This window comes from Temnothorax longispinosus, chromosome 5 (assembly GCF_030848805.1).
Source record: "Temnothorax longispinosus isolate EJ_2023e chromosome 5, Tlon_JGU_v1, whole genome shotgun sequence".
Taxonomy (NCBI): Eukaryota; Metazoa; Arthropoda; class Insecta; order Hymenoptera; family Formicidae; genus Temnothorax; species Temnothorax longispinosus.
In genome coordinates this window covers 4,116,193-4,143,059 of record NC_092362.1, presented here as the reverse complement: position 1 = coordinate 4,143,059, position 26,867 = coordinate 4,116,193, and the positions used below count along the sequence as shown (strand labels likewise).

The 26,867-nt window shown below is 42.0% G+C and overlaps 1 protein-coding gene across 20 annotated transcripts in view; it reads right to left on the bottom strand.

Moving 5' to 3' along the window:
• Nucleotides 1-26,867, bottom strand: part of LOC139813746 (uncharacterized) — a 138,489-nt gene that overhangs the window by 39,152 nt on the left and 72,470 nt on the right. For 12 of the 20 annotated variants that reach the window (XM_071779422.1, XM_071779425.1, XM_071779419.1 and 9 more), the window contains exons 2-5: nt 9,231-9,310; nt 7,746-7,781; nt 6,382-6,417; nt 1,584-1,654 (exon numbers count right to left, since the gene is read on the bottom strand). In XM_071779422.1, the coding sequence (XP_071635523.1) occupies nt 1,584-1,654; nt 6,382-6,417; nt 7,746-7,781; nt 9,231-9,310 (223 nt within the window). Of the gene's footprint in view, nt 1-1,582; nt 1,655-6,381; nt 6,418-7,745; nt 7,782-9,230; nt 9,311-26,867 lie in introns of all 20 variants that reach the window. The other 8 variants (XM_071779429.1, XM_071779427.1, XM_071779432.1 and 5 more) reach the window with 5 other exon arrangements.

The window sequence follows — 26,867 nt, the reverse complement described above, 5'->3', positions numbered from 1 at the left end:
TACTAATAAATTTTAGAACAATAAAAATACGATACGTAATTAATAACAATGACTTTTAATTGAAGTGTAAAAATCACCAGGTGACCATTTATGCAAAAAAAGGGGCAAGCGTTCCCGGGTTAATTGGCAAATGTTTACACTGTACAATCGAGCGCCGTGATACGATAAAACGATAAAAATCGTTTTCTTTCGTACAGCAAATGCATAAAATAAAGTATCACTTTCGACTAATTTAATTTACAGAACTTCTAAAAGCATCTAATTATGTACTCGAAAATAAAATTAATTATCGCTTCCTAATGACTATTTTAATATCCAAAACCTGTATCTGTTGATGTAATCTGGAATCAATTTTTGTCTTTAGGCAAAAACCTAGAAAAATATTAATAAGTAATCATCGAATTGTGATGATCTCTTTTCAGCCATCGTCAATCGTCTTCTGGGCTTTGTCGCACGCGGACTCCGCGTGTGATGTGCTCGTCGTCGCGCGGCAAACGCACACCGATCGATACACCGGGCGCGCTTGTTGCACGCTGGATCGAGAGAACACGGAGCTTCGGTGATTTCGCCCTGGACACGAGCGTATGCATATGCATGTGCACGGACGAACGCGTCGTGCACGCATCGTCGTCCTCGCAATAAAATCAACGGACGGTCGCTCAATTTCCAGGGCGAAGCTGGCTTAGATTCTCGAACGCGAGACGAGACGACAGGAGGAAGTGCCCTCTTGTCGTATATATGACACTCGGTGAAAGAAATCGCGCGCGATCGACGACGCGCGCAAGTGCGCTCGAGCGGAATGAAGAAGCGTACTCCTCGACCTAATAAAAAGCGACAGGGGGAGTTAAATGAAGGTCTTTTATACGGGCGCGCGCGGAATCGCGCGGATTGCCGCGCGAAATGTTATTTCAGGTGCTTTGACGATTTTAACAAATCTCGCTTTCGCGCGAGAGCTGAGATTTAATTATCGCGGATAAACGCGGTGGGCGAATTAGGCCAGCCGGAGAGCCTCGGTTATATGATTTCCCAGAGGATTCGTATATAAAAGAGTCCTCGTTCTACTCCGGATCGTTCCAAAGGGGGCTTTCCCTGTGCGTGACACTAATTTCTTTGCATCGACTCGCTCCCGATACTTTGTGAAATTCCTCGGGCTGAAATATCACGAAATCCGCGTAATTTATTCGATTAATCGTCGGTCTTTTGACGCTTCACGGCGACGCGATCGAGAAGACGTTAATAACGTTCCCGCTCGAGTGCACTTTTACCACGTAAAATGAGATTTGCAGCTTTACGCGCGATGAAAATATCGTTTTATTTCTTCCGCCCGCGCACCCCCCTCCGCCATCCCTTCAGGATTTATCCCGTATTCTTCTCGCCTCTTTCTCTCTCTCCGCTCTGTGCGTCGGCCGCGCCGGTCATACACACGTCCCGTGATACACACGGGGCTTTACGAGATTGCTCTCTGAAGGACAGCGGAGGCTGTAAGGTGAGAAATGAGAGAGCGCGGGGGCACGCATTTTCGCGTTACGAGTGCGCCGGCGGATATTGCTTTATTCCGCGCCAGATAGCGTAGCTTAGATACCTTCACTGCGGACAAGACGTCGAATCCGGGGCTGCCCAGCTCGCCCTTCTGCCCTTTGTCACCGGGTCGGCCCTGCGAACAAAGGGATGCTGTGTATTACGTGCCATGGAGTAATAACGATGAAATGAACAAGCTTTTTCCGAATGAGCGTCTCCTCTCTGTTATGTCATAACTGTACAGCGATCAAATATCTCAAGGCTCCTGTTGAGCATTACCTCTCTAATTTGTAAACCAGCTAACTCCGAGAGAAAGTTGGAATTTTTTTTCGAGATTTATACGCGATTCTGTGCAATATTTGAAAAGAATTTTATTATCTATTTTTTATCTTTTGATCTGCTAAATGTTAGAACGATGCGCCGGGATTTCGTTTTCATATCAACTTTGCGTATTGAATCTTTATGAAAGCACTTTCAGCTTTAATTAAGAATTCTGGCGCTCTCGTTACCTTTCAAAAATACCCAACAGCGTAGAGCTCAAAATGTATGTACGGAGATTCCGCGATTATTAAGATTAAATTAAAGGAGATTTCCTTTTCCAAGTAATTTGCGTTTCTAAAATCTACGAACAAGATGCGTGTACGAGTTCTCGCACTTTAATCTCGTTGCAATTATTCTTCATAATAACACACACGTAATTAGTTCTCAGCTACTTTAATTTCACGCAACATAATTAGTCTTTAACTATTTCAACTTCACAAACATAATTACTTATATCGATGCAAAGTCGACAGATATAAATGCTCGCTATATAATTCATGCCAATAGATTAGAAAGCAACAAATTATACCTCTCATTATTCACCTCTGTAAGAAATAAAAAAAAATGAAATTATTAGACGAATTAGAAGACAATTAAAAAAAAGATAGGTAAATTTAAATCAAGTCGCATATTTTTTTATACTGTATAAAATGCAATAGGATCAGATTTAATCTACAAAGGTGCTGTACTGGAGAGGGGAGGAGAGTATTCGATCAAAAAAGCCTGAAGCATTCTATTTCACTCTGTACGCGGTTTATTCAGATCCATTTCTGCGTACTGTATCAATGCACGAGAACCACCATTATCGTGCGGCGTGCGTAACCTTCGCGACGTATCTCGACGAAGAGAACGCAGACCCGCATAAAATTTCGGACTCCGCAAACCTGCGGACACACCCGAGGGAGATTCAACGATTACGCGATTCAACGAGGGTTAAAATCGCGATTTAATATTTCGCCCGGGTACGTAGGTCGCGGCGCAGGCTAGCGCGGTTGTAAATTTCCAAGAAGATAAACCTGGTGTGTGTTTGCGCGGCGGATCCTTGCCCCCGGAGTAGCGGAGTAGAGAGTAAACTCCGCGATCCCGAGGCAAATTGCGGAGTCACTGCTACCGCTGTAACCCGCGCGCTATGACTATTTGCACGAAATCCGATATAAACGCCGGATTCGTTATTCGAATCTCGGAATACCCTTAGTACGGATCCGCGCGGGTATTGGTCGCCCGGCGCGACTGTGTACACACTCGTTTGCCACACTCGTTTAAAAAGAAAACGCCCGGGCCGGGCAAAGAGAGGAACGCGAGGGAAGGAGCCGATCGTGCGGGTCCTTTCTTCCCGGCCATCGACAGAACAAACAACTCGCGATATTTGCAATGCACTTATTGGTCTCTCCCTCTCTCTTCCTCCCTCCCTTCCTTCCCTCCTCTCTCTCTCTCTTTCAATCGCGCACGTACTCGGTCTTTTCTTCTCGGACACATTTCCTCGCTATCTGTTTGCTCTGTCGTTTGTACCTTACCGCCACCGAGATCCAGTCACGTCAGTATCCTACCACACAACACGGCTCCTCATGTATACGAAACCATCGTCTGTGAATTCTTCGAAACGGATTGTTCTTTAATGAAAATTTTATCGGACACAATCTTTTTTCACAATTCTAGCATGCGGTGCCCCTGGTGACTGCGTGTCACAAATTATGACAATTCAATTAAAGTCCACTCGAGATCGAGTAAGAAATTACATTTTCTTATCTAGTCGCCCGCATCGCGAAAACACTTATTAGCGTGTCGTCAACCTTCTTAATTAATCACGTAGCGTCCGTAATTAAAGGAAATAGCAGTAATTCCGCGACATCCTGCGCGACATCAAACGTATACGCGACACACCGCCGAGCACGTGTGTGTACACGAATAGACAGAGGCTGCTCTCCATACGCCAAGGCAAACTAGGTGGCCGCAAAGGGCCACCGACGCGCATACAAGGGCCTGTCATGCGAAAAGACTTTGCGTGTCACGAGGACCTTGCATAACCGAGAGAGTCACGCATATATATATACAAGGATGTATGTGCGGAGATTATAATACAAGGACCCCGTCGTGTAACCAGCACGAGGAGCCTCGTGCAAGCATCTCTCGTGTGCCGGGATGGATCGTCGAAGTGAAACACGCAGACTATGGAACTTCTATACCCTATCCTAATACGCGAATTTAGTTAATAATAACGTATTCCGTTAGATGATGGTTCTCATCTTACCTCTCTCGAATATACAGATCTGGTTTCGTCGAAAGCGCAATAACGTATCGCATCCGCAATCGATTTGCGTGTGCAACGGCTAGACGGCTGTATAATAGGACGGCGAAATATAAGGAATGATCAATCTATGCTCGCGTCAATCCGATTTTCGTGTCTGCTTTTTCGAAGAGACACGTCGCCATTATCTATGTATAGACTGTTATACATTTATGGATAAGCGAAAGGCGAGTGACAAAGAACGGCCGTTTGCGTGTCGCGACTTTGCACACTTCTTACGTCCGTAGCGCGAAAAAAAGGTGATGGCAGGCCGGGTGATGAACAGGTTCGAACAATGAATCGGATTGAAGTTGAAAAAAATCGCATCTCGGAGAAAATATAACGATCAAGCGCAGACGAGTACCTAACTGCTTCCCAACGAACAGCGGAGTTAATAGAGTAAGTGAGTGCAAGTGAGTGAGCAAATCTTCAATTTAAAATCCGATTCATCTTCCAATCCTATTCGCGACCGCCGCCGCTACAACCGCGAATAAGGATATAGAGTTGTCTTAATAAATCACGATAACTCGAACTACGAAGTGCTGGCACGTTAAAAAAAATACAATGTGAATTTGTGTATACCGGATGAATAAATCTAATAAATTACATTTATTTGCCGAGAGCTGAATAATTTGATTTATTAACCCTACAATAACGACGTTGTACAGCGCAATAACGGTAACGTCGCTCTTGTGTTTTGTTTCCTTTTATAACAAAGCTCTTCTCGCTGCGTAAATATATTCACAGGTAAGTGAAATTAACGGTAATCTTCTCCAATATTTTTTTTACTTGAAAAAGTTGCTTGTAGCTAAAAAGTCGACGTCTGTCTGTAAACCCGTAGATTATTGCTGCAACTTTAAAATGCTTTATATTGTTTATCAATACGCGCTATGCATTGTATTGGAATTCTAGAGAATACTTTGTTTAACCAATTTTCAGACCATCAAAGCAACAATGAGACGATGATCCTCTCGATTAATCGGATTTTCGTAGTTCGTATCCGTATAAATGTCAGCACAAAATATCTGCATCGAATAATGTTCTATTTGATTTTGAATTTCGATATGTTTTTATTCGCATTGCCTGCGTTTGATCCGTGCCCGTCAAAAACCGAGTCCGATAGCGAAATGCATGATATATACCGAATGTACATATATATATCACTTATATGATTGATCATCCTGCATTTTTGCGGCTAATTCGTTTAACATACGTCAGCTGCTCCGGACAAGAGACTCGAGAAAAAGTATGCCAGAACAAGATGAGCCCGAAGCGATTGGTATATGAACGCGTTCCCGTTCGTGTAATCATAGATTGCGACTCGAATACTGATCGAGCTCTGTATCTCGAAATATCAAGACTAAATATCTTACTCCGATTTCTACTGAAATACGACCAGAAGTAGACCGGAAAAGTTTCATCTTTTAGGAACAGCTGCGTTTGACGGAAACTCGATATCAAAATTTTCGCTCTCCTTGCCCTTTCTCTTTCTTTCTCGTATCATTATCTTACGTTTGTCATTTCGAGCGTTCGATTTCATTGCTTTTTTGATCTTCTCCGACGACGTCCCTTCGTCACCGGGATGCGCGACTTCATAAAATGAAGTACTTATTTAACTAAATCGATTGGGAAGGAAGAGAGAGGTAGGCTATTTAAATAAAATGTCGCTCTCGTATTTGAGAACAGTATAGATGCTCTCAAAATGTCTTAAGTGACCTCGTTTCGCACCTGTGCAATTAGGACAGAAAATTTAGATAAGACATTTAAATTTATATCGTATTGATTAAAATATATACGAACAATCGTCAGTTATCGACAATTCAGTCAAGTAAAAAATTTCAGGGATATCATCTATATATTTAATCGCGTGCTGATTGTCTCGCAGTTTTTCTAGTGTTTGTTTTTGTATACCGATCGACTTCGTGAAATTAAAATGTTTAAAATATCATAAATTTAATGCAGCCTGGACATATTTACGTGATCGCAATAAAAAAAGAAGAAATTATCAGATTTATTACGATGACACCTCGCACAGGTATAAATTTCGATAAAACAGGTTTCTCGCCGCACGAAATATATTATGATTAAAGCTCTCTCACGCCCATAACCATTATTCTATCAAATAATGTTATTCTCAGAACGTTAAGCGTTCGCGAAATAAAATATTGCCTCTTGCGTTTTTTTACGAAGCAATTAATTTCGCACGCTTCGTAACGCCATGACGAAAATTAAAATGGTAAATTATGCGGCGAACTTACCGGATCACCTTTGGGCCCGTCCAAGCCGATAGGTCCCTGAAAGAACACCGCCAGTGAGTGCCAGTCGTCGCTCACGCGTCCGTAACGACGAACGAAGAAAAGTGAAAAATTGCGTGCGGGCCGAGCGAGCCCTTGGAAATATTCATTCCTTGTGTATGTAACATGTAATAAACACGGGCGAGCGCGACAAACCAGAACCGATGATGAGTCGTTATGCTTCCAGGCGCGACAAAAGTGCATTCGCATGATCCTGTCTGTGATAATGACGCGTACATTTGCGACGAAGCGAGGAATCGCGAGGAAGCGCTGTTAATAGAAATTTTATTCGGCACACGTGAATGTTTAATTTTGCGCAGCTTCGATCCTGACGGGGCAACTTTCCATATTTGATGCCGGGTCATATCTCGAAATTGGTGCGTTTCGCCGTGGCGCCAATTTATACGGTATTTCTTTCGATATCGTTGCTACCGTGATTAATCAGACTCGACAGATAAATGTCAGTTATTTCTGTATCTAATTTACATATTTTTGATTACGTGCAATTCAAATGAGAGGAAACGCACAATATTCTTTATCAATTAACCGAATTTATAAATTGTGTATATATTCAATATTGTATATATAAAAGATCAATTTCCCGCAAGAGAATTTGACTTTCCGACGCGATCTAAATTTTATTAAAACGAACATTTCTCTCGCAAAGTACTTCTCGAGATATTCATTTCGTCCACGGATAGATTGATCTCCATTCGGCAATTACCAGCTTCGTCGAAATGATAACTTGATACTTAGTAAGTCGGAAACGTTGATAGGCGGCTCAAAATTGCCAGCAATTAAATCGAGGAGTGATACTCGAAGCGAAGAATGCAATTAACCCGGTTCCTCGACGCGTATAACAGTTGCACCTTCAGTCGTCAAAGCGACGCGCGCGATACAATGATGGAAGCGAGAATGCCGAAGTCCGATTTCGTGCTTCGATCGCGCGTACGAATCGCGCTGATGCACGATACAAAAAAAAAAAAGAATAAAAAATCCAGATGAGTAGCTTACAATCGAGAGCCGGAAGAGGATCCAGATCGAGAGACAGCTCGCGGATAAAGAAGCGGGTCAAACGAGCAAAAATCGCACATCAGCGGGCTACATGATACGCATTAATGGCACTTAATGACTGTTATGTTCGATGGACATAGTGTGGTGAGAGTCCGTGGTGTTCGAGAGACAGAGTGACAGCGAGAAAGAGACAGGCAGAGAAACACGGAGAGACGAATGCAAATGTGGAGGATATGAGACAGACATAGGCATACACAGACAGAGATAGAAGCGAGAAGGAGTGTACTTCAGAAAGAAAATAAAAAATAATATACCGGAAAACCGTTCTTGCCCGGCGTCCCGGCCACACCCTGTAAGAAGGGGTATAAAAAATTAAAAACTCGTTTACACGAGAAGGCAGGAGAGGGAGAGAGGTGGGGGGATTTACTCAGGGTACTCTCTCGCGCGCATGCAAAAGCGATTATTTCGCGGGCCGGCCGATCGTGCCCGCGATATTATCGGCCCCAGTCCCGTATGCATACATATATATACGTGTATGTGTATACGATCCCGGCTGTAAGGATCCGTATACACTGCCGCCCGCCGATAATTATTCCGGCCAATTAGATATTCCACGGGCGTATAAGCACGCGCGCACGCACACTAGTTGATGCCGATCCATTCCCTCCCCGTTCTCCCGGTGTTCCGCCAATCCGATCTTTGATTACGCGACGATGCGCTCGCTCGATCGGCAATCGCGAGGGAAATCCGATCGCGCGCCTCTGGAACACCCACGATGCTGCGCAGCCGAAGAGAGAACCTGCTCGTCGCGACGGGCGAACAAAATTTCGACGTCGATGATTAAGTTCGACAGATAACGATCCGGGGCTCTTTAAATCCATTATTTCTTATAATTTTGAAATTTAATTCGGCGGACGATACGTCGGGAAATAAAAAAATAAACACAAGATTTGACAATAAATCAAATTTAAAGGAGAGAATAATAGCCCTTGAGTTTTGTATTAGGGTCGAAAATGTGAATAAGTTGTTGTATGTAACGTATAACTTTGCAACACACTAATTAATTACTCCTTGACATAATGTAAGTTGGTATCGCGCGAGTGAGATTAATTTGTTTCTCCACAACGTTATGTTGTAACTTCAGCATTTTAATCGCCGAGTCATCCGGCATCGATATTTCTTATTATAAAATGCAACTGGCAGGAAAGTGCCAATTAAATACCAAATAAGCTCTTTCTGCAACTGGAATGTAGCTTTATTTTTGATCCGGCGTAATTACGCGAGAAAGTTTTCGATAATCCTCGTGTTGAATTAAAGACACGGCCCGCAGGAGCAGTCTAACAAACTTCTACTTTTCCTTAATAGGAGGAAGAAAAATTGATTTCCCTTGAAGTTTATAGCGTACACCATGATTAATACACGGTCGCTCTCAGCTTGTTTCTTTAAAACTTTACAGTTTTGGACCGTCTTCGCGGGAGTGTGACTTCAATTCTCCTTGTACCGGTCACGCGTGTGCGCGAGTCTCGCAAAAAAAAAAGCGCGTACTGCTTACATTAGTCACCGCTCAGTGTACTTAGTCTCGAGTCCAGAAAAGGGGGACAGGGGGAGTAATATAACGCGTACCGTTAACTACTACTTCATGCATGGAGCTGCTGCACTCCCTAATAAACACACTCGCGCGCACACACACAACTGCACGTGCGATGTATCAGTGCACTAATACCGGATATGTATATATATGTGTATATATACGGCGTGCTCTTCGCACGATACCGAAGCATCAGCACGAAGGTACTCACCGGCGCACCGGGCTCCCCGGGATCGCCCTTCTTCCCTTTCTTGCCCCTCTTTCCGGGTGGACCCGGCTCACCGGGTGGACCTGAAACACGAACAATGAAACTATGAAGTCGAGACAAACTATATATAATACCTGAAATACTTTCCATTCTCTTTTAGCAATAGAATGGCAAGTGTGCAGTTTCGATTTTCTTGTTGTCGAACAAGAAAAATGTATAAAATGTATACTAGGGATAGATAATTCAACTTGTCTCACAGCTACGTTAAAGAACCTTGTTTAAGTCTTTAAACAAGTCGTTTGGCAGCGCGATTTAAGCAAGCTATCCATCTCGCATGTTTCACGCTTCAAAGTGTACAAAGTGTACAAAAATTTCCTGGTATTCGAAACTGCAATTATTCGCTCTCTACGTGACATTTTAAATCTGCACAGCTGAGTGCAGTTTCAAATGTTTCATTTTTAGATAAAAGTACCGTTGTTACAAAATCCTAGTCGCAGCCGCTGTTTCAGCTCTACGAGAATGAGACGATCTTCAGCGAAATAAGAATGTCTATTGAAGTTCACGAGAAAGAATTTTTATCCTATGACCAATCGCTTGAGAATAAAATCACCAAGGACACACCCTATACAGCCCGAGAGTATTACAGCTAACGAAGTGTTACCATCGCGATGAAAATGAGTTTTCGGGATTGCGCCCGCGGATAAACTTCGGCGATAAGCTTTATAGGGTGCCAGGATACCGTTCAATATCTTGTTTAGATATTTATATAGGGATAAATTCGAAATGAGAGCATGACTCTATAATTATTGTCATATATGGCTCTCGTAGCTTTCCAACTATTAATATCGCAATTTATTTATATCCTGTCTCTCCCCGTTCAGTTCCACTCGCTACTCGTCTATTTCGAGGCGCTGCAACATTCGGATTTGCAACTTTAAGTAGTTTCGTAATCATACGTAACTCTCGACGTTCGGACAAATCTATCATTATCCTAACTTCATTCCCGCGGTTGCGTGATGAAAGGGCATCCGGTAACGGCGGACCACCCCGTAGCGCGCGAATGCCGGCGGGTTCGAAGTGAATGGGCGAAAAGACCGATAGATTTGACGCGTAATGAAATTACATCGTCGTACTCGTCCGTAGGATTTCCGAAAATCGAGGGGAACGAATGCGCGGCAATGCAGGCGAAAATCTGATCGACCAGGCTCCGCGGCATGAAACGTAACGGGACTAATTCTTTTATTTGACATTTGATTTTGTTTCATTTTATTTGACATGGCTCCGGCCAGTGGACGTTTACGTACGTGTATGTATCCCCTTTTCGGCTTCATTACTTGGAAAAACGAAAAATCCGCGCTCGGCAGGTTTCGACGAGCGCAACGAATGGAAATATATTGTACAACGCTATATGTTCCAACGTGGTTCGACTCGTCGTGATTAAACAATATCATTCTAAAAAAGGGAAAACTGTATTTACACGATTTCCTATCCCAAAGCATGAAACACTTTTAATGAATTGTTATATAAGCGGACTAGCCCGCGCAGTTTCACGAAATAAAAGATAATTTTTTCACAGTAGATTGTAACACATTCGAAAATAAAATAACCAACGAAGCATTTAGACAAAATTTACTGCATCCTTTGATTTATGGGAAAGCTATAACCATGATTCGTGACTCATTAAGTGCTTCGCATTTCTGACAGAAACTGCACGTTTTTTTTTTTAGCAACCAAATTGAAAATTGTTACAAATTATAGCAAACGGGCATAGCACAGACATGCATTTCCACGATGATACGAACGCTGCGCCTGAGGGTGGGATGCTGCTGCAACTCGTCTCTTGTCGTTCGCGTTATTCTAATTTCCGGCAGGGACTTGCCTGACATTCAGGGTCGGGGAACCCTCTCTCTACCCCTCCCCCTTCTCTCTTTTGGGGAACAATTCGATCGTGATTTATTCCCGGGGCTGCTGGCCGCTCGGACAAAGGCGTGACGAGCGGTTCTCCTTTTATTTTCCATTTATCGCCACCGGCAAACATCGCGCAGGGGATGATGTCATATCCTCCGAAGGGGGAACGAGGGGAAGCCGCAAACTGAAGTCGCCCACGGGGACGAAGCGCATCACGTCACAGTGGATAGTAACTCGGGCAGATTTTTTTACAATTAAAGAGCTTGGGGCGGTAACGCGCGAAACTGCGCGAGGGAAAAGTTGCGCGGAAACATTTTTTTTTTTTGTAGAAAGTGGCAACTTGGCAAACCGTCAGCTGACGTCTGATATCAGCTGACAGCTTTTGTTTACGTAGCTTACTAACGATTCATTTATACAGATTTCATCTGCGGATTTTGAATAATTCGTACTTGATTTTTCTCAAATAAAAAAAGGATATATATATCTCAAATAAAAAAAAAAAAGATATAAGCAATTGGAAATCTAGATTTATCCAATATTTTAAATTTTAGAATAGATATTATTATTCAATTTGAAACGGACTACATTTCAAAAAAAATTTTTACCTAGAGAGAATTATTTGAATTTTAGAAGAGAAAGAACTTCGTAATTTCAATATCATATAATATCGATTTTATTTAAAACTTTTCACGAGAGGAGCAACGTTTATATCGCACCGGTATATACGAATGAATAAACGAATGAATAATTAACTGATTACATATCATAAAACTGATCGATATTATGAATTAATTAATATTGATAAGAGTTTTATTTAGCTGTCCATTATTAAATTGACAAAGTACGATTAGAGATTTGCCGCACAATCGGTTGTTTGACCGCGAAAATTGGTCGGAACTCAACTCCCAGGTCCCTCTCGAGGGGTGGATATGAGAGCACACTCCATTTAGTAGACACGAAACTGTCAGTACGATCGTTCGTAGCGTTCCACAGCAATTCTGGATAATCTGCTCTGACGGTTACACCTCGGCCGTAATCCACGACGTGTGTAGAAATAACGACGTACGTGCCGATCGCGCGTATTTCTCGACGGCATGGCAGCTGGCGGACGCGTATGGACGTGTATACGTCTACGCGTCTCGAGAGAGCGCACCGGTTTGTATCTCGGTATCTCCGAGAATAAAAAGTCAGAGAAGGCAGATGGCATAATCCCGCCATCACACGTCGAGAAGCATGGCCCTTTCGAGGATTACGCGACGGGAAAGGCGACTGGGATATGCGCTGCGGCTACTGGATATCCGACAGACAGCTCTATCAAAATTATATAAGTGAAGCGCGGTGCGCGCAACTTTTAAATCCGACACGGATTTGCAGGGATGTAAGCTCGCGAAAGACGCAAGCTAAATGAATCAACGTGAATGAGTTATTTAATATTCGAATAATATACGGCATATATGTTCTAATAATTATCAAAAAATGTTATAATTTCAATACAAAATGTTATAATTTCAAAGTTGCACATGGGAAAATGTTTAAGTAAGAAAAGTGTCTTCTCTCTAGCTTTTTTTTATATCTATATTACAGTCTTTAGTTTAGAGTTCTTCGTGACTCGGATAAACTCATATTAATAAATACACAAAACGATAAAAATACACTGTTCTACTTTGAAAAATTGGCACGTCACTCTCGTCGAACTCGACGATTCGCTTTTTGCAACGTAACACGATATCCAGTTCCCGCAGCGGTACCGTACGCGATAAGAAACGACGAGTGCGAGTTCGGTAATGCTCCGGTATGGGGAAGAAGAAGCGGAGGCAGGCGCGAACGGGACGAAGAAGCCGACGACGGCGAAGCAACGATCGATCGATGTCGATCAGTATCGAGATAAAAAAGAGGTGACTCCCCCCCTCGCTCGTCCCGGCTGCGCCCGCTATTCTCTCGGCGCGGCGCGGCAAGTTTTCGCCACCCCGCGGTTCTCATCAGACCGCGCAGATGACGGGTGCCGCCGCCTCGCCTCCTCGAATACTTGTACTTGTCGCGAATACCCGGGGTATAACGAGGAAAGTTTGCGACGGCGGACATCGTTGATCGCTGCCGCTCTCTCTCTCTCTCGCGGCTCGGCAAGAAGCGACCAAAACGAACTTTGCGAGCCGCAACGCGGCCGTCATGTCGAGCGGATTGCGATATGTCGAGCAAATACATGAAAGGGAGGAGAATGACAGCTGTCGCAGGATTAAAGAAAACTTTGGAATACATTTATTTTTGTAAACGGAATAAATCATTCGCGTTGCCTTTCGTAGGTTTCGGAACCAGTAAATTTTCGTTTTATGGAAGCAAGATTCAAGCATACAACGTCTATTAAAACCTTCATTTAAATTTAATTATTTATTAATTGCAATTTATGTAAGATATTTAATTATAAAAATATTTAATTTAATTAGAAATTAATTAGAAAAATTCAGCTAATACGTTATAATAAACAATGACATATTTTAAAGCTTTCATTGAAGTAAATTGAATAAAATTCCATAAATAGTTTGTCATTTAAAAGGAGATGCAAATTAGGTTGTACATTTCAGGAATCTCTTTTAGGATATTAAAAACCTAAATTCGATGTATACTTATTTAAAAAAAAAATGTTATTTTTAATTTTAATATTATTTTTTTCATGTCTTATTTTTTCACGTTAACTAGCTATATTTATTCTATAGTGCGCGATATGTAGTAACACGTACCTTTCTTTATAAAAACACAGCTGAATTGCAATACGTTCACATCAGAACATTCAACAATTTCCTGCTCCAATCGACTCGTAAAATGCACCGTTCGCGCTTGTTCATTTCGCCCACCGGGATAGTTCGCATACGTGCGATTCCAGCGACATAGCGGCCCAATTGCTCGGTAATTCGGTGTGTGTCTTCATCTTTTCACGAATGTACCGTATACGAAGGTGCGAGATGAGGCGAAGCGAGGCGAGACAAAAGGAGCGCGCGCGCGTCGCGCCGAGATCGAGACAAAGAGAAAATGACGAAGAAACACGCGCGGGAAATAACCGCGTAGTCTAGACACGACTGAAATACTTCGGGACGGCGATGTGCAACACACGCCGGAACAGGGAGAGAAACTTTCATCTTTCGCTCCCGCGGGAAACCTCCTCGCGGCTCTCTCTCTCTTCCTCCACCGCAGCTTCCGACATTGTCAACCCTCTTGGAATCTCTCGCGTGAATAAGAACGAGATTAACGCGACATTTTGGCAAAGTTCCGAGGAGAGAGAAAGAAAGAAAGAGAGGAAGAGATGGGGAAAGAGACAAGAAAGGGACCGTGTATACAACGCGCACCGCGTTAACGACACACCGCGCGCTCGTTCCGCAAAATAGAGTCACGCGGCTGGAAAATGATCGCGGTGGCGGCGACGGCCGTAAAGCCCCGGTACACGTATAGCGGAGCATTCTCCGACAGGCGCATTTTCCGCGGGATTTCTCCCTTTTCTATTAGGCGCCGGTGGCCCTTTCTCCACGAGCGCCGAGCGTTCGACGGGAAAAGAAATCGACCGAATTCCCCCACGGTCCACGGAGCAGCCGCAGCCGCGAGAACTACTGAACCGGGATGCTATGCATCAGGATCGGCTGACGCTGATTAGCCCTATTTTTTTCTTCCGCGCCCCTGTGTAATAACTGGGGCTATAATTCAGAGAGGAACGACGGCTCGCTGGAATTGATTAATCATCGCCGCGCTTTCAATCCTGAATACTCTTTGTTTCATTTGTAATATGCATGCAAACGCATAATAATCAATATCATCGTTATAATTTATGGAGATATTCTGAATTCAAATCAGTTGACGCTAAAAGGGCTCGAGCGAGAAGGTGACGTGAGGTACCTATCGATATTACGATGTCTCTGAGATGTATCTTGAAAATATGTGGCCAGAATTTTTCAAAATTTTTAGTGATAAATAAATAAATTGATACATACGAGAAATATATGTTCTACATCAACATCATATGAAAAATAAATGATAAATCTACGCAAATATAATAAAAACGCTGGCTTATGACAGTTTGTTTTCAGATCATTTAGTGTTGCGCGTGACAGAAATTCATCGATTGATATGAGCACCAGACACAGTTTAGATAACGCGTAAAAAAAAAGCCAAACGGATTTATCGGCTCCAATTTTCGTCGAAAAAGCCAATACATTTCTGAATATGACAGCTGTCCGCACAATCGAAACTTTTGTGCGCGAAACCAAAAAGCACTGTATCTTCATTCTACAGCTGTTTAAGTCTTTAAAGTAAAAGAAAATATATTTCGTAAAATCTCAATGTGTTTCAAGTGTGACTTTTTTCACCTTTTCCCTCACCACGGCCTGAGAAGAACTCATTTGGTATCCCCGGCAAACCTTCGGTTACACTTCCGCAAAATTTATTTTCGCGGAACGCTCCGTGACGTTTATTCTGCTCCTTTTTCCCCAAACTTTTCACGAGCGCGGTGCATCTCTGTCAAAGAACGGTCGTTATAATACGCGTACGCCGATGCGACCTTCGCGTAGCTCGTCTCTGAAACACTGACAGTTAATTGCCTTTGTCGGGTTGTTAAAAAGCAATTACTCGCCGCGACCGTATTTGCGAACCGTGCCCGTCGGCCGGGGAGGGACTCCCGGGAGTGTATTTAGCGGAAGCCGGCGGAGAGCCGTCGATAGCCAAAGAAAATAATTACCCTTCCGCCGTCCGCGTTTCTTGCGGAACGCGCACGATCAAAATCAACATCGGTTCCCCTCGGCCTCACCTTTGGTACACTTTTATCTGTGCGATCAAGCAACGCATTATATTCCCACCTCCACGAAGATGACTGAGCGAGAATTATTAATCTTTTCCATCAAATCAATTTGTTTTTATTAAGCTTTCTGTAATATCGAAAACATAAATGAAGAACAATATTTGATACACAAGACGTATACGACGACCACGAGCGAAATAAAATAAAACAAATCAGATCCAGCTCAAAAAAGCTTGTATAAAAATTTTTCAAATTCAATAATATTTTTCGATGCGGTCGTTTGTCATTTAACGCTTACGTTCCAAAATACGTTACGATATATTTGAAAGCAAAATATTTATTTTTTAAAAGTAAATATTACACCATTTTTATAAATTAATCAACAAATGTTAACATAACATAATAAGATATTTTTTATGTACGTTTGTACGTATAATATAAAAAATTATTTGATTATTTTCAATTCAGTATCACAATAGGTATACTAGAAGCTTCATTGCTTAAATTGCGAATTAAATTAGAACGACATCAAATCAGATTTAAAAATAGTTCGAATTAATTTTGTAAGCAAACTGAACCGACCGTTTTGTTTCAATTTTCAACAGGAGGAACAGAATATAAACTTTGTTGCTACGATATCGCATTCTCCCCTTCGATGCACCCCCCGCAATTATATCGAGCCACCGCTGACAAGCTTTAATGCGACCAGCCGGGAGTTAGTTTCCACTATCTGCCTTCGGGAACGGGAAATATCGTCTTCGTAATCGAGTAGCCCCTCGGTTCCGCAACGCGCAGGGGTTTATCTCTACACAGGGACGAGGAGTTTCGGTATTGACGCCCGAGAGTTGCAAGACTCGAACGCCGATGCGCTCTTGGTCGCGTCGCGACAACCCGAATATCCCAGATTTATACGCAATGTTTTCGCTGCTCCCGTTTTTTCCTCTCTCGCTTTTTTTTTTGCGCGCTATGCAGGAAGCGCGCGGAAAAACGGAGCGCGGCGATCGTAAAATCCATTACGTATCCCCGGCCGCCTCTCTCGCGGTTATTAAAAAAAAAACAACGTTCTCTGAATATGCGTTTGTCAAACGCGGCGCCATGAGTTCGCGCATAGCTCGCGAGGCAAAATGCTACTTATTTGAACGAGAAAACCGAGTAAAGTTGCTACAATGAGGTAAGAAGCATGTTAAGCCCCGGACACACGAATCGACGGAAGACGTAAGACGTAAATCGTAAGGAAATCCACTAATCAGAGTCGACTATTCCCCTCTTCTTCCCTCTTAAAGAGGGGAATAGTCGACTCTGATTGGTGGATTTCCTTACGATTTACGTCTTACGTCTTCCGTCGATTTGTGTATGAAGGCCTTTAAGGGCGCAGTAAGTAGTTACCGCCGTAATCATCACTCCGTCAATAAACCTGCTTCTCGCGAGTCCGCCGTTGCAAACATAACATATGTAAAACTTGTGAACGCGAAACGACATTTGCTTTTTGCGATTTACGATAGAATAGAAAATTTATCTGAATTATTAAAAAAAAAAAAAACAAAGTTTTGTTAACACAAAACGATCTTCATGTTACAATATATTGTATTTTACAGCTTTTAAAAACGTTAAAAAATTTTTAACGTTCTTTCAGAGAAGAAACTTTCAATAATGTAACGAATAGTCGACACGTCTTATGACTTCGTGTTATCCACCAAACAAGAATTTATGGCTTTAAATAACCTTATAATTATCATCAGGCTCATCGTTGAAAGCTAGTTTACTTAGCCACGTGGCAAAATTACCCCGATCGACCTTACGTTTTGCTTTTATATTTAGACTCTCGAGCGCTAATCAAGACGCATAGTGTAACCGGACTCTCTAAGCTTCCGAGAGATAGTTGAGAGACTCTGCTGACGGCACGAGAGAGCAGCCACGACAGACAGAAGAGCAGGCGCGGGCAGGCAGGCAAGCCGGCGGGCAGGACGTGAAAGAGAGAGGGACCTCACATGTCGCGGCCGCGGGGCAGTACGGTTATGCCGGGCCGCCGAGCTCCGATTCCCGCCCCGGTAGTTTCCCATGATTGAGATACATAATCGGTACTCCCCGATGTATATACTACCCTATCCTGCAACGACCTACCGTCTCGCGAAAACGTATACTCTCTCTTCTTTTCCGTTTAGCTGTCTCTTTTTCTCTATCGCTGTGTACGTCATCTCCGACTGCATCCTGCGCTGTTCTTCTCGATTAAAAGAAGGATAAGAAATGCATTTTAGCTTTCGCTATCCTGCTCGATGTACAAACGCACATACGAGTCTAGTTCCTATATTCTTATATATCTTCACTGTTAAACTCATAGTGTCAAATTAAATATACTCAATTTGAGTCATTTTTAACCATTCCTATATATAAGTCGCCACTGCTTTTATTCAATATGTTAATTTAACTAAAACAGTTTAACTAAACCAATAGAGTTAAAATAATACTGTTTTGCGTTAAAATAATAAATGTCGATTCACATGGTGAAACAAGTTAAAAATAACAAAATGTTATTTAACTCAAGGTATTGGTTTAATTCTATGTTTTAATATTTAACAGTTTGCCTCCACTTTTCCTCAAATGTTTATTCGAGAATTATCGTTCGCGAAAACGTGTGTATATGATTCCAATGTATAAATGTATGTGAGTTATCCGTAGTGTATTGAACTCGGGTCCATGGTTCGCTAAGTCCAAATGACTGTATTGACCAGTCATCCCTGCGGGAGTAATCTGCATTGGGAATTTGAGATAGGTAGACAGTCAACGTTTTGGAATTCAGTTTTTGAAAATTCGATAGAATATGCATGATAAGGAAACTTATTGATGCGGTAAAGACGTATCTTGTTTCGGTTATGTCAAAGTTACATATTAGAAGATATCTTGTTCGTTGCTGAAGTTTGAAACAAATGTAAGCAACCTTGGAAGATGCTTTCACAAATTGAAAAACTTATTCTATTGGAAAAGATATGCTACATATATAAATGTATCGTACTCGTTGCGTTTGCCACAAATGATTGATTCCACCCAGCGAAGAGGATGCGTTTGAAAGCGGTCAAGTAAGCGTTTTTGTTGCTTTAACATTGAATTTAGAAGAGAGCTAATATAGCAATAATTTAAAAAAATTAATACAGTCTTCTGATATAATTTTCTTCAGTGAGGTTTGACAATAGTTTTTAAAAATAGTTTTTAAAAATTGTACTTTTTCTTTGGCAAATATAAACTAGCGGCATAAAATAACGTTGCCATTGTGCTCGGCGATGTGATTAGAGTTAAAAAAAAAACTCGCATACCGAAAACAAATATAGTCAATCAAGCAATCGCTTCTCTCTCAGATGCAAACATCGTACTTTAGCGATAACTGCGTTCCAATCAACGCGGGGTATTCTTCCGCTGGCTAGTAGGACAGGATTTCACCGTGGGGAGAAACGTTCTGCGGGGCCCCGCAGGCGCAGCGGTAGTCCCGCGGCCCTCCCTCTAAATCATACGCGTCGTCCGCTGACGATGAATACCTCCGTGCCACAGCGGAGACCCCCGGGCGCGAGGAAACCAGGGGTTCCGCAGGGCTTGTTGCGATCGTGTCGGCAATCCCGCTACTGAACGCTGGCAGGCTCTTAGTTTATCTATCGCATTTGTGGATTGCGCGGACTCTGACTAACTTTGCATGAGCTCGATTAAAGGCGGGAGCATCCAAGAGTACAATAATTTATAACGAATAGACGGCTGAATGCCTGATGCACAATACCCAAAATTTCAATAATCGATTAACATGAAGAAGATAAAGGTCCTTTGTATCCCTATCTTTCTAAATTTAAACAACAAATTTTGAAGCACTTTTGAGGACAGAATTATGTAGTTTTCTATATATTTATATGCGTTATTTGCATTTTGCTACAAAAATAAAGATACAAAACCTTCAGTGTTTCGATGATTCTCGTAGTTGTAACGTGTGGATAATACCTGACCCACCTTTAATCCAACACATAAATATCTAGTTCGAACCTACCAGGATTAAACGACTACGTAAAAACGTATAATACATATTTATATTCACATGGGGAATTAATAGTAATAAAGCGGATGTATCTCATATGGAGACTTTCTAAATGAGGATTTATATCCAGGGCGGGGTTTCCGAAGTTAAAGGCTGGATTCCGCAGCAGATAGCAGTGGCGCAAAGCAGAGGAGATTGCCTTTTCGAGTACGATAAAACGCTTAATGGGCATATCACGGCGACAATATTTGCGACATAAATGGCCGAAAGCTTTCTCGTCGTAATCGCTAGATAATAGTACGATACTAAATAGATTTTCAGAAAAACGCCGCGATAAAATCCGAGTGCCTACCACTTTTGCTCGCCTAGTTTAAGTACCAGACTGGTTTCGCTTAAGCCTGTGAAGATGAATTCAACCAGGATCCTCGGCGAAAACGGAATTTCATTCAAGGATGACAACGCATTTAAATCGGGTATTAGATTTTAAAATATGAGTATGATTCGGAGGTATCAAACGATAAAATTCTGCGTTTGTATTCTAATGCTAAATTTGGCATTAACGATGCAACGTCCGTAAAATTGTCGGTATGGTTGACACGTGACGAAAATATATGTGCACCTCTGTGGCGCAATTTAAAAACTTAATGACCGTATATTGTGTGCAAAATATTCGTGAGGCGACTGATAAAAAGCTATATCAAGCGAATTGTTACGTTCTCGTATTAGTAGAAACGTGATTGTAATACAAACTCACTTTCGATAATATATTTATTGCTTCATCTTTTACAAATAGATGTGTTTTTTCTATATTTGATTTATACAATGAATACGGGAGTATCGTTCATTAAAATGATGTAGAATTTTATTTAATAAAAAAAGTGTGGAAAATTACAAGTTAAATTAATAAAATTCGATCTAATTAAATGCAATGCTGTTTCATCTTCGATGTTTCGACACATTTTCGAATTGAAATTTCGAATTCGATAGTCAGCTAAAACCGAGTAAAATAGCGACGTGCAACGACGCGAACTTGAATAGACGAGATGATGGACCCGCAATTACCGGGGCATTGGTATCGGTCGGTCTATAACAGCGTCATGTCGAGATATACGATCTTAAAATGAGATATAAAGCCGAAACGCGCGGACACATATCGGTCCATAAACCGACGCTCGTTCGCAGACCTGTTTTTGCATAGCGCCGTAAAATTGCTGACATATTATTCGACGCGAAGCATTACGCGCGACGGGAACGCGAAAAGGTATAATCAATAACTGTTTAGCGCTGCGGGGCGATACAACAGCGAATTTACACGCTCCATTCCTGATGATGGACCATTATTCAAAGCCAAAGAAAAATGAATCATTAAACGATGAACAAAGATAATTAATTATTCGCGTTAAAAAAAAAGGAAAGAGATCGCCATTTACAGTCATTAAACACGCAAGAAGGCTTCTTGCGGTTCATGTTCGAGCCATGAAAAGTAATGACGAATATAATTAAACATAAACCCTTTTTGCTCGCTCTGTCTCTTCCTGACGTCGTCCTGACGACATAATTCGTGGCGGTAAACGACGTTCCCCGTGGAGATCGTCGAGCTTGAATTGCTCGAATACCGCGTGGAGAAAGAGCGGTGGAAACGCGAGCGGAAGCGCGATCCCTACGCAAGATCGGATCCGTCTCCGCAACGCATACGCTCGTGGCTCGTAAACCATAACTTACAATCCAGGACACGAATTTCGGTGCCTCCTGCCCGGCTCCTAAGGCGGAATCCGGCGCGGCACCGCAACGGGGGGTCCCGTCGGAGCGCGGGAGGACCGCACGCGGCGAGCTACACAATGAGGAGTCGTCCAACCCGTGTCTTATTATCCGTCTTTCTTCTTTGAATTGTTTCGCTGCGCTTCGCTTTCATTCTCGATGGAGCATCATCTCTCCGTCCCGAAACCCGAGACTATTCTCTCTTTCTCCATCTCCTCTTCTCAGCTGCGAAACGTGCGAACGTTCGTTGCGATTCTCTTCGGAGAAGCGTGCTATCACATCGATATAATTCGCTCGAACTTATAACTGTCCGCCCGAGAAGAGATATCGTGACATGAAACTCGATATGTTTGGCGAATCGCGGTTTAGATTCCCTCGCGTGAAATCTATTTTAAACTCGGCTTAAGATAATTTTGAAAGGCGCGTTATAAATGACGACGATGAATATCTAGTTCTTATTTCATATCTTGTTAGCATTGTCTAATATTATAAATGATTTTTTTTTTCTAAAAGATCGAGGAAGAATTGCGATCAGACTTTCACTGTCAAAATTACAAAATATTTAATTATAATTATTTGACATATTATGCTTGATTTGCATTCTTAATTGTAAAATTTGTCTCTTTTAGTCTCCAACCTTAATTATTATCCGTTTATGCCTAAACTTTCGAGACTGCGTCTTGATCATGAGTCAAGTCGAGTCTTCGGATTTTGCGCTTCTGCTGCGAAATTGTCGAAGTTACTCAAAGGCGTCATTATTATTAATAACCAAACTGTCGAAAATTGCTTCGTTAATCAGTCTTCCTGACGTAACTGTTGGACCCAATTACATCCCAACTACCTTCAATTCTCGCCCCTCTATAGAAATCTTCTCCTCTATACAGAGAATAACTTCCACAGGGAGGAAAACACATTTCCGAGCCCTTCTCCTGCTTGTGCGACCCTGCGTCAACGTACCCTACACGCCCGTATCCAGATCCCGCGCCCTTCCTGCCTCTCCAGTCTCTTTCTGAAATACTGGCTAACGGAATCACGTAGGCGCCTGTAGTAATGGCCCTCGAGTCGGCACTTACTTGCGAAGTTCGAGTAAATTAGGCACAAATCATTTTACCTTCGTCAACGTTATTTATTCTTTCTTATTAATATTCATATTATTCACCATGATATTCATATCATTCATATTATTCTCAGCATTCATAAAAATACTAACAACCCAAAACATAGTATATATTTTTATTTTATACCTTACCTAAAGATTTTCTGCACAATGCTAAAAAAAATGTGCGAGAGATTTATTTATTCTATTTTGCGTAACGAAATGAAAGATAATATCAGTATAATATGAAAATTGCCACGAAATATCCTGCTTTACAGAACAAAATACTCCAGCGTTTATATTCGCCGGTTTCGTACAACAAACTCACTAATGTCACGCGCGAGGGAATTGGCCCCATCGCTAGAGCCGCACATACGACCACGTGGGCGGGTGCTTTATCGTGTGTTCTTTTCACGCGAGATTTACGCCGTCGACGACAATGAACTCGTTATCCCGTAGATTCCGTGCCGGTGGGATTTCCGATTACACGCGCGTCCGCCCCAAGGCCGATCGCGCCGTGATCGCTCGTTCTCTCATGTTGATGATCGTCTTCTACGATATCGAAGCATCAAACCCGTGTTGTCAAGATCGATACGATCGCGAGGGTTTCAGTTACTTCACTTTACGCGAATTCTCTGTCTCTCTTTTCCCGAAGCGATCGAATGATAAATAAAAGTGCCATTCGAGACAACTTTCGTCGAGTTTCCATTAATGAGAGACAAATGTGTGTGCTTTGCACTCGCGGTTGTACAAAACGCAACAAAAATACAGACTTTAATGTAACAGGCGGGAAAAAATTATTACTACTTGTTTAATATTGTTTTTGCAAATTGCATCATTTTTATTTATAGTGGCAGAACGAGATCAGAGAGAGCGACGTTTCTAAAGGCTGGAAAATACGGTACTTCAGCCTCTACCGCAATTATTGCGAGATATACGAGACTCTCTCTCTCTCTCTCTCTAGTTGAAAGATTTAATGGTACTTCAATATACAAAGCTAAGCATGTCAAATTGTACGCTCGTGATACATCGAGATTTTCACTCTCGCGCGGCGTAGGACATCTCTTATCTGATACATTTTACTTTACATTAATGCATCATGATAAACATCGGAAATAATCCGCGCCTTGACTATCGCGTAACGCGAACACGACTGCTGGATTTGAATATTATTCAAGTCGTTATACTCGTCCGTCGTAAAGTGATGTATCAGTTTCATCTAATTGTAAGTAAATCTTTTCACAATAGAATTACTAATCTGCGCGCAATCATATTTGCGTAATAATCTAAAAAAATAAAATAAGTTTTGAGAATGCAAATTTCTATAGCTATATGTTAATAATTTAATTAAGAACCAAGTGTGTTTGGAAAACAACTCTCTCTTATTACACAATATCCTGAACAACAATAAGTTAAGCAACGTGATAAGAAGTTAATATTATAACAAGCTAAGTCAGGCAAAACTGTTTGCGTTTACTGTTAAACGCGAAATTCCGATGAATTTTTCTTTAAGAATAGTACATCGCGCAAGATAAATTCTGGAGCTGAATATTAATCTCGATAATGTTTTACTCTTCGTTAGCTAGAGCCTCTTAAATCCGCTTCACGTGGCACTGTACATCCAGTACAGTGGAACTCTATTCACGTTCACCTCCGAGAGTCTTTCAATTTCGCAAAATGCATTGTGCGCGGTAATACAATGCCACAGAGAGCTCACGGATAATCTCTCCTGCTGGATAATCTCTCCTACGTTTTCTATCTCGTATTTCTCTTATCCATCTTTTCTGGTATCTCACCGGTACATCGTGTGATTAAACTTCTTGCTAATATCTCGAATCTATTTCCGCGCTTTCGATTTCAATGCCTCACAATCAATATAAACGGCGCTAGTTGATATCTACTGAATCCACGCTATTATTATATCTCAACTAAATTATATCAATAAAAATAGCAGACGTATATTTGAAAAGATAAAATTCTCGGCTTATATGTTTTCATGCGCTTGCATAAATTTTTGCAACTAATAATGCGATAATTATAACAAGACCATCATTACGTCATTATGTAGTAAGGGCAACATTAATTTTTCAAATATGTCCTAATTCGTAGATTTAGTTATACATGCTTCTCTCAGCACAACATTTGCCGTTTTCCGGAACAGTCACTCGTGGCGGAAACGGGCGCCTTCGTAGAAGCAGTTTGCACTGGCAGTGTCAACGATGATCGCGACAAGCGAGAAATGGCTTAGGCAGCGAAAAGGCCGGGAGGCACGGGTGATACGAGGTGCGAAGTTACGGATACACGGAACCGTATTCGTGGCGAGACGCGAGACGAAAGGCGACATGGCAAAAGGATGTCTCGAAGTGGCGAAGAGGAGAAAAGAGAAGGATGGAGGAGAGAGGAGGCAGGAAGAGGTGGAGAAGAGAGAAGTCGCGCTATTTATGCGTCTGACTCGAGTCTTGGTCTCGTCGAGTTCCAGCGAGGGAACCACGGTCGGCTAGGTGGATACGTTTATTAGGTGGAGTGGTCGAAAGATGAGAGGGGATTTCGAGAGGAGGAAAGAGCGCACGAGCGCGCGAAAGGGCATCCACGTGGACCGCCCGCTTGCCCAGTGTGACGGGTAGATAAAGGCTAACTTACACGGCTCAGAATCGACGTTCCTTCCAGAACAGCCAGGAAATTCAAATAAAGGCGGACGCACGGTCGGTCCTTCCACCTTTCCCACCCTCACGCTGACCTCAGCGTTTTCCAAGCGCTTCTCCGCGTCAAGGGAAATAGAAAATGATAGTATTCTTACGGCCCGTTGGGGGGTAAACTGATAGAACTTCGTAACGTTCTACAGGATTTGATAAAAAATTTCATTATGTCGTTGAAAAATAATGTGGCTATCAATATTCGGCATTATAAAAGTGTCAGATATTATGACGTACTTATATAATGCTAAAATTTATGTACGAGCTTGTTGTATTGTTATTATTAAAAACATTAAATTTTTGTGAAAAAATTAAAAGATATCTATATCGTTACTTTTTGGATATATTACTTTTGTATTCAAATAACGTACTTATTTTGCCCGGTGTTAGCTCCCAAGGGATTTAGTCGGGACTTGGAGTTTGTAATAAATAGTATTTCTCTCTCTTTCTCCTCCGCTTTCTCTCCATTTTATCTGCCCCTCGCGGTCGTCGCAAACAACGGGAGGTGAATTAACGCAGGACTGGTTAATGAGCAAAGCATTTTAACCCGCCTGCGTGACATGCTCTGAAAGCAGACGCGACTCTACAAATCACGAAACCTTGCGAGATTTCTCAAATAAGAACGCGTTTAGTTAAGTGATGCAAGTCTAACATTGAGGATACATGCGGTAGAAGAATGTAATTTCCACTCGCGATTTACAGTTATCTCGAAGTGCATCTCGTGATATAAAATGTTAGATATATCTCCAGTAAATTTTATCTAAAACCTTCGTTTCCCACGAAACTTAACCCAGCATTACTAACGTGAAAATATGTGGCACAATTATTAAAGGGGAGCTTATTAAACCTCAGCTAATCTAATCGTAACGCAAAATTTTAAATTAAGTCTGGTACAGTGAAACCAAATTATACCAATAAAAGTGGTATAATTCAAAACTATTAAACATTTTTTTTATTACAGGGATAGACGCGGAACAGTTGTAAAAATAACACTGCGCTTGTAGTATCTGGAGTTTGTCCGCCTTAGTAACGCCGGATTAATAATACAGAAACTTCAGAATCGAGAATCAGTCGGAAAGAAAGACAAATTTCGAAAGCTGCAGCAGCTGCATAATGAACGGATTGATGCTCAATTATTCGCAATAAATTCGAGAGTGTGCTGAAAGATTTAGTCTCGATCGACTAAAAGTGCGGCTTCTCGAGAGGCAAAGACGAGAATCTGAATTTACATATTTACCAAAAACGTTTCCACGGTAAATGTACTATCTCCGGTAAACACACGGCGAAGCGCTCAAAGATACGCGAGCGCAAACATGCAACTTCTTAGAGAAGAGGAGATCGCCGGAGACGCCTACGGCAACGCTCGTATGTCGCTGCGGTGAACCTCGTCGGAGCGGAA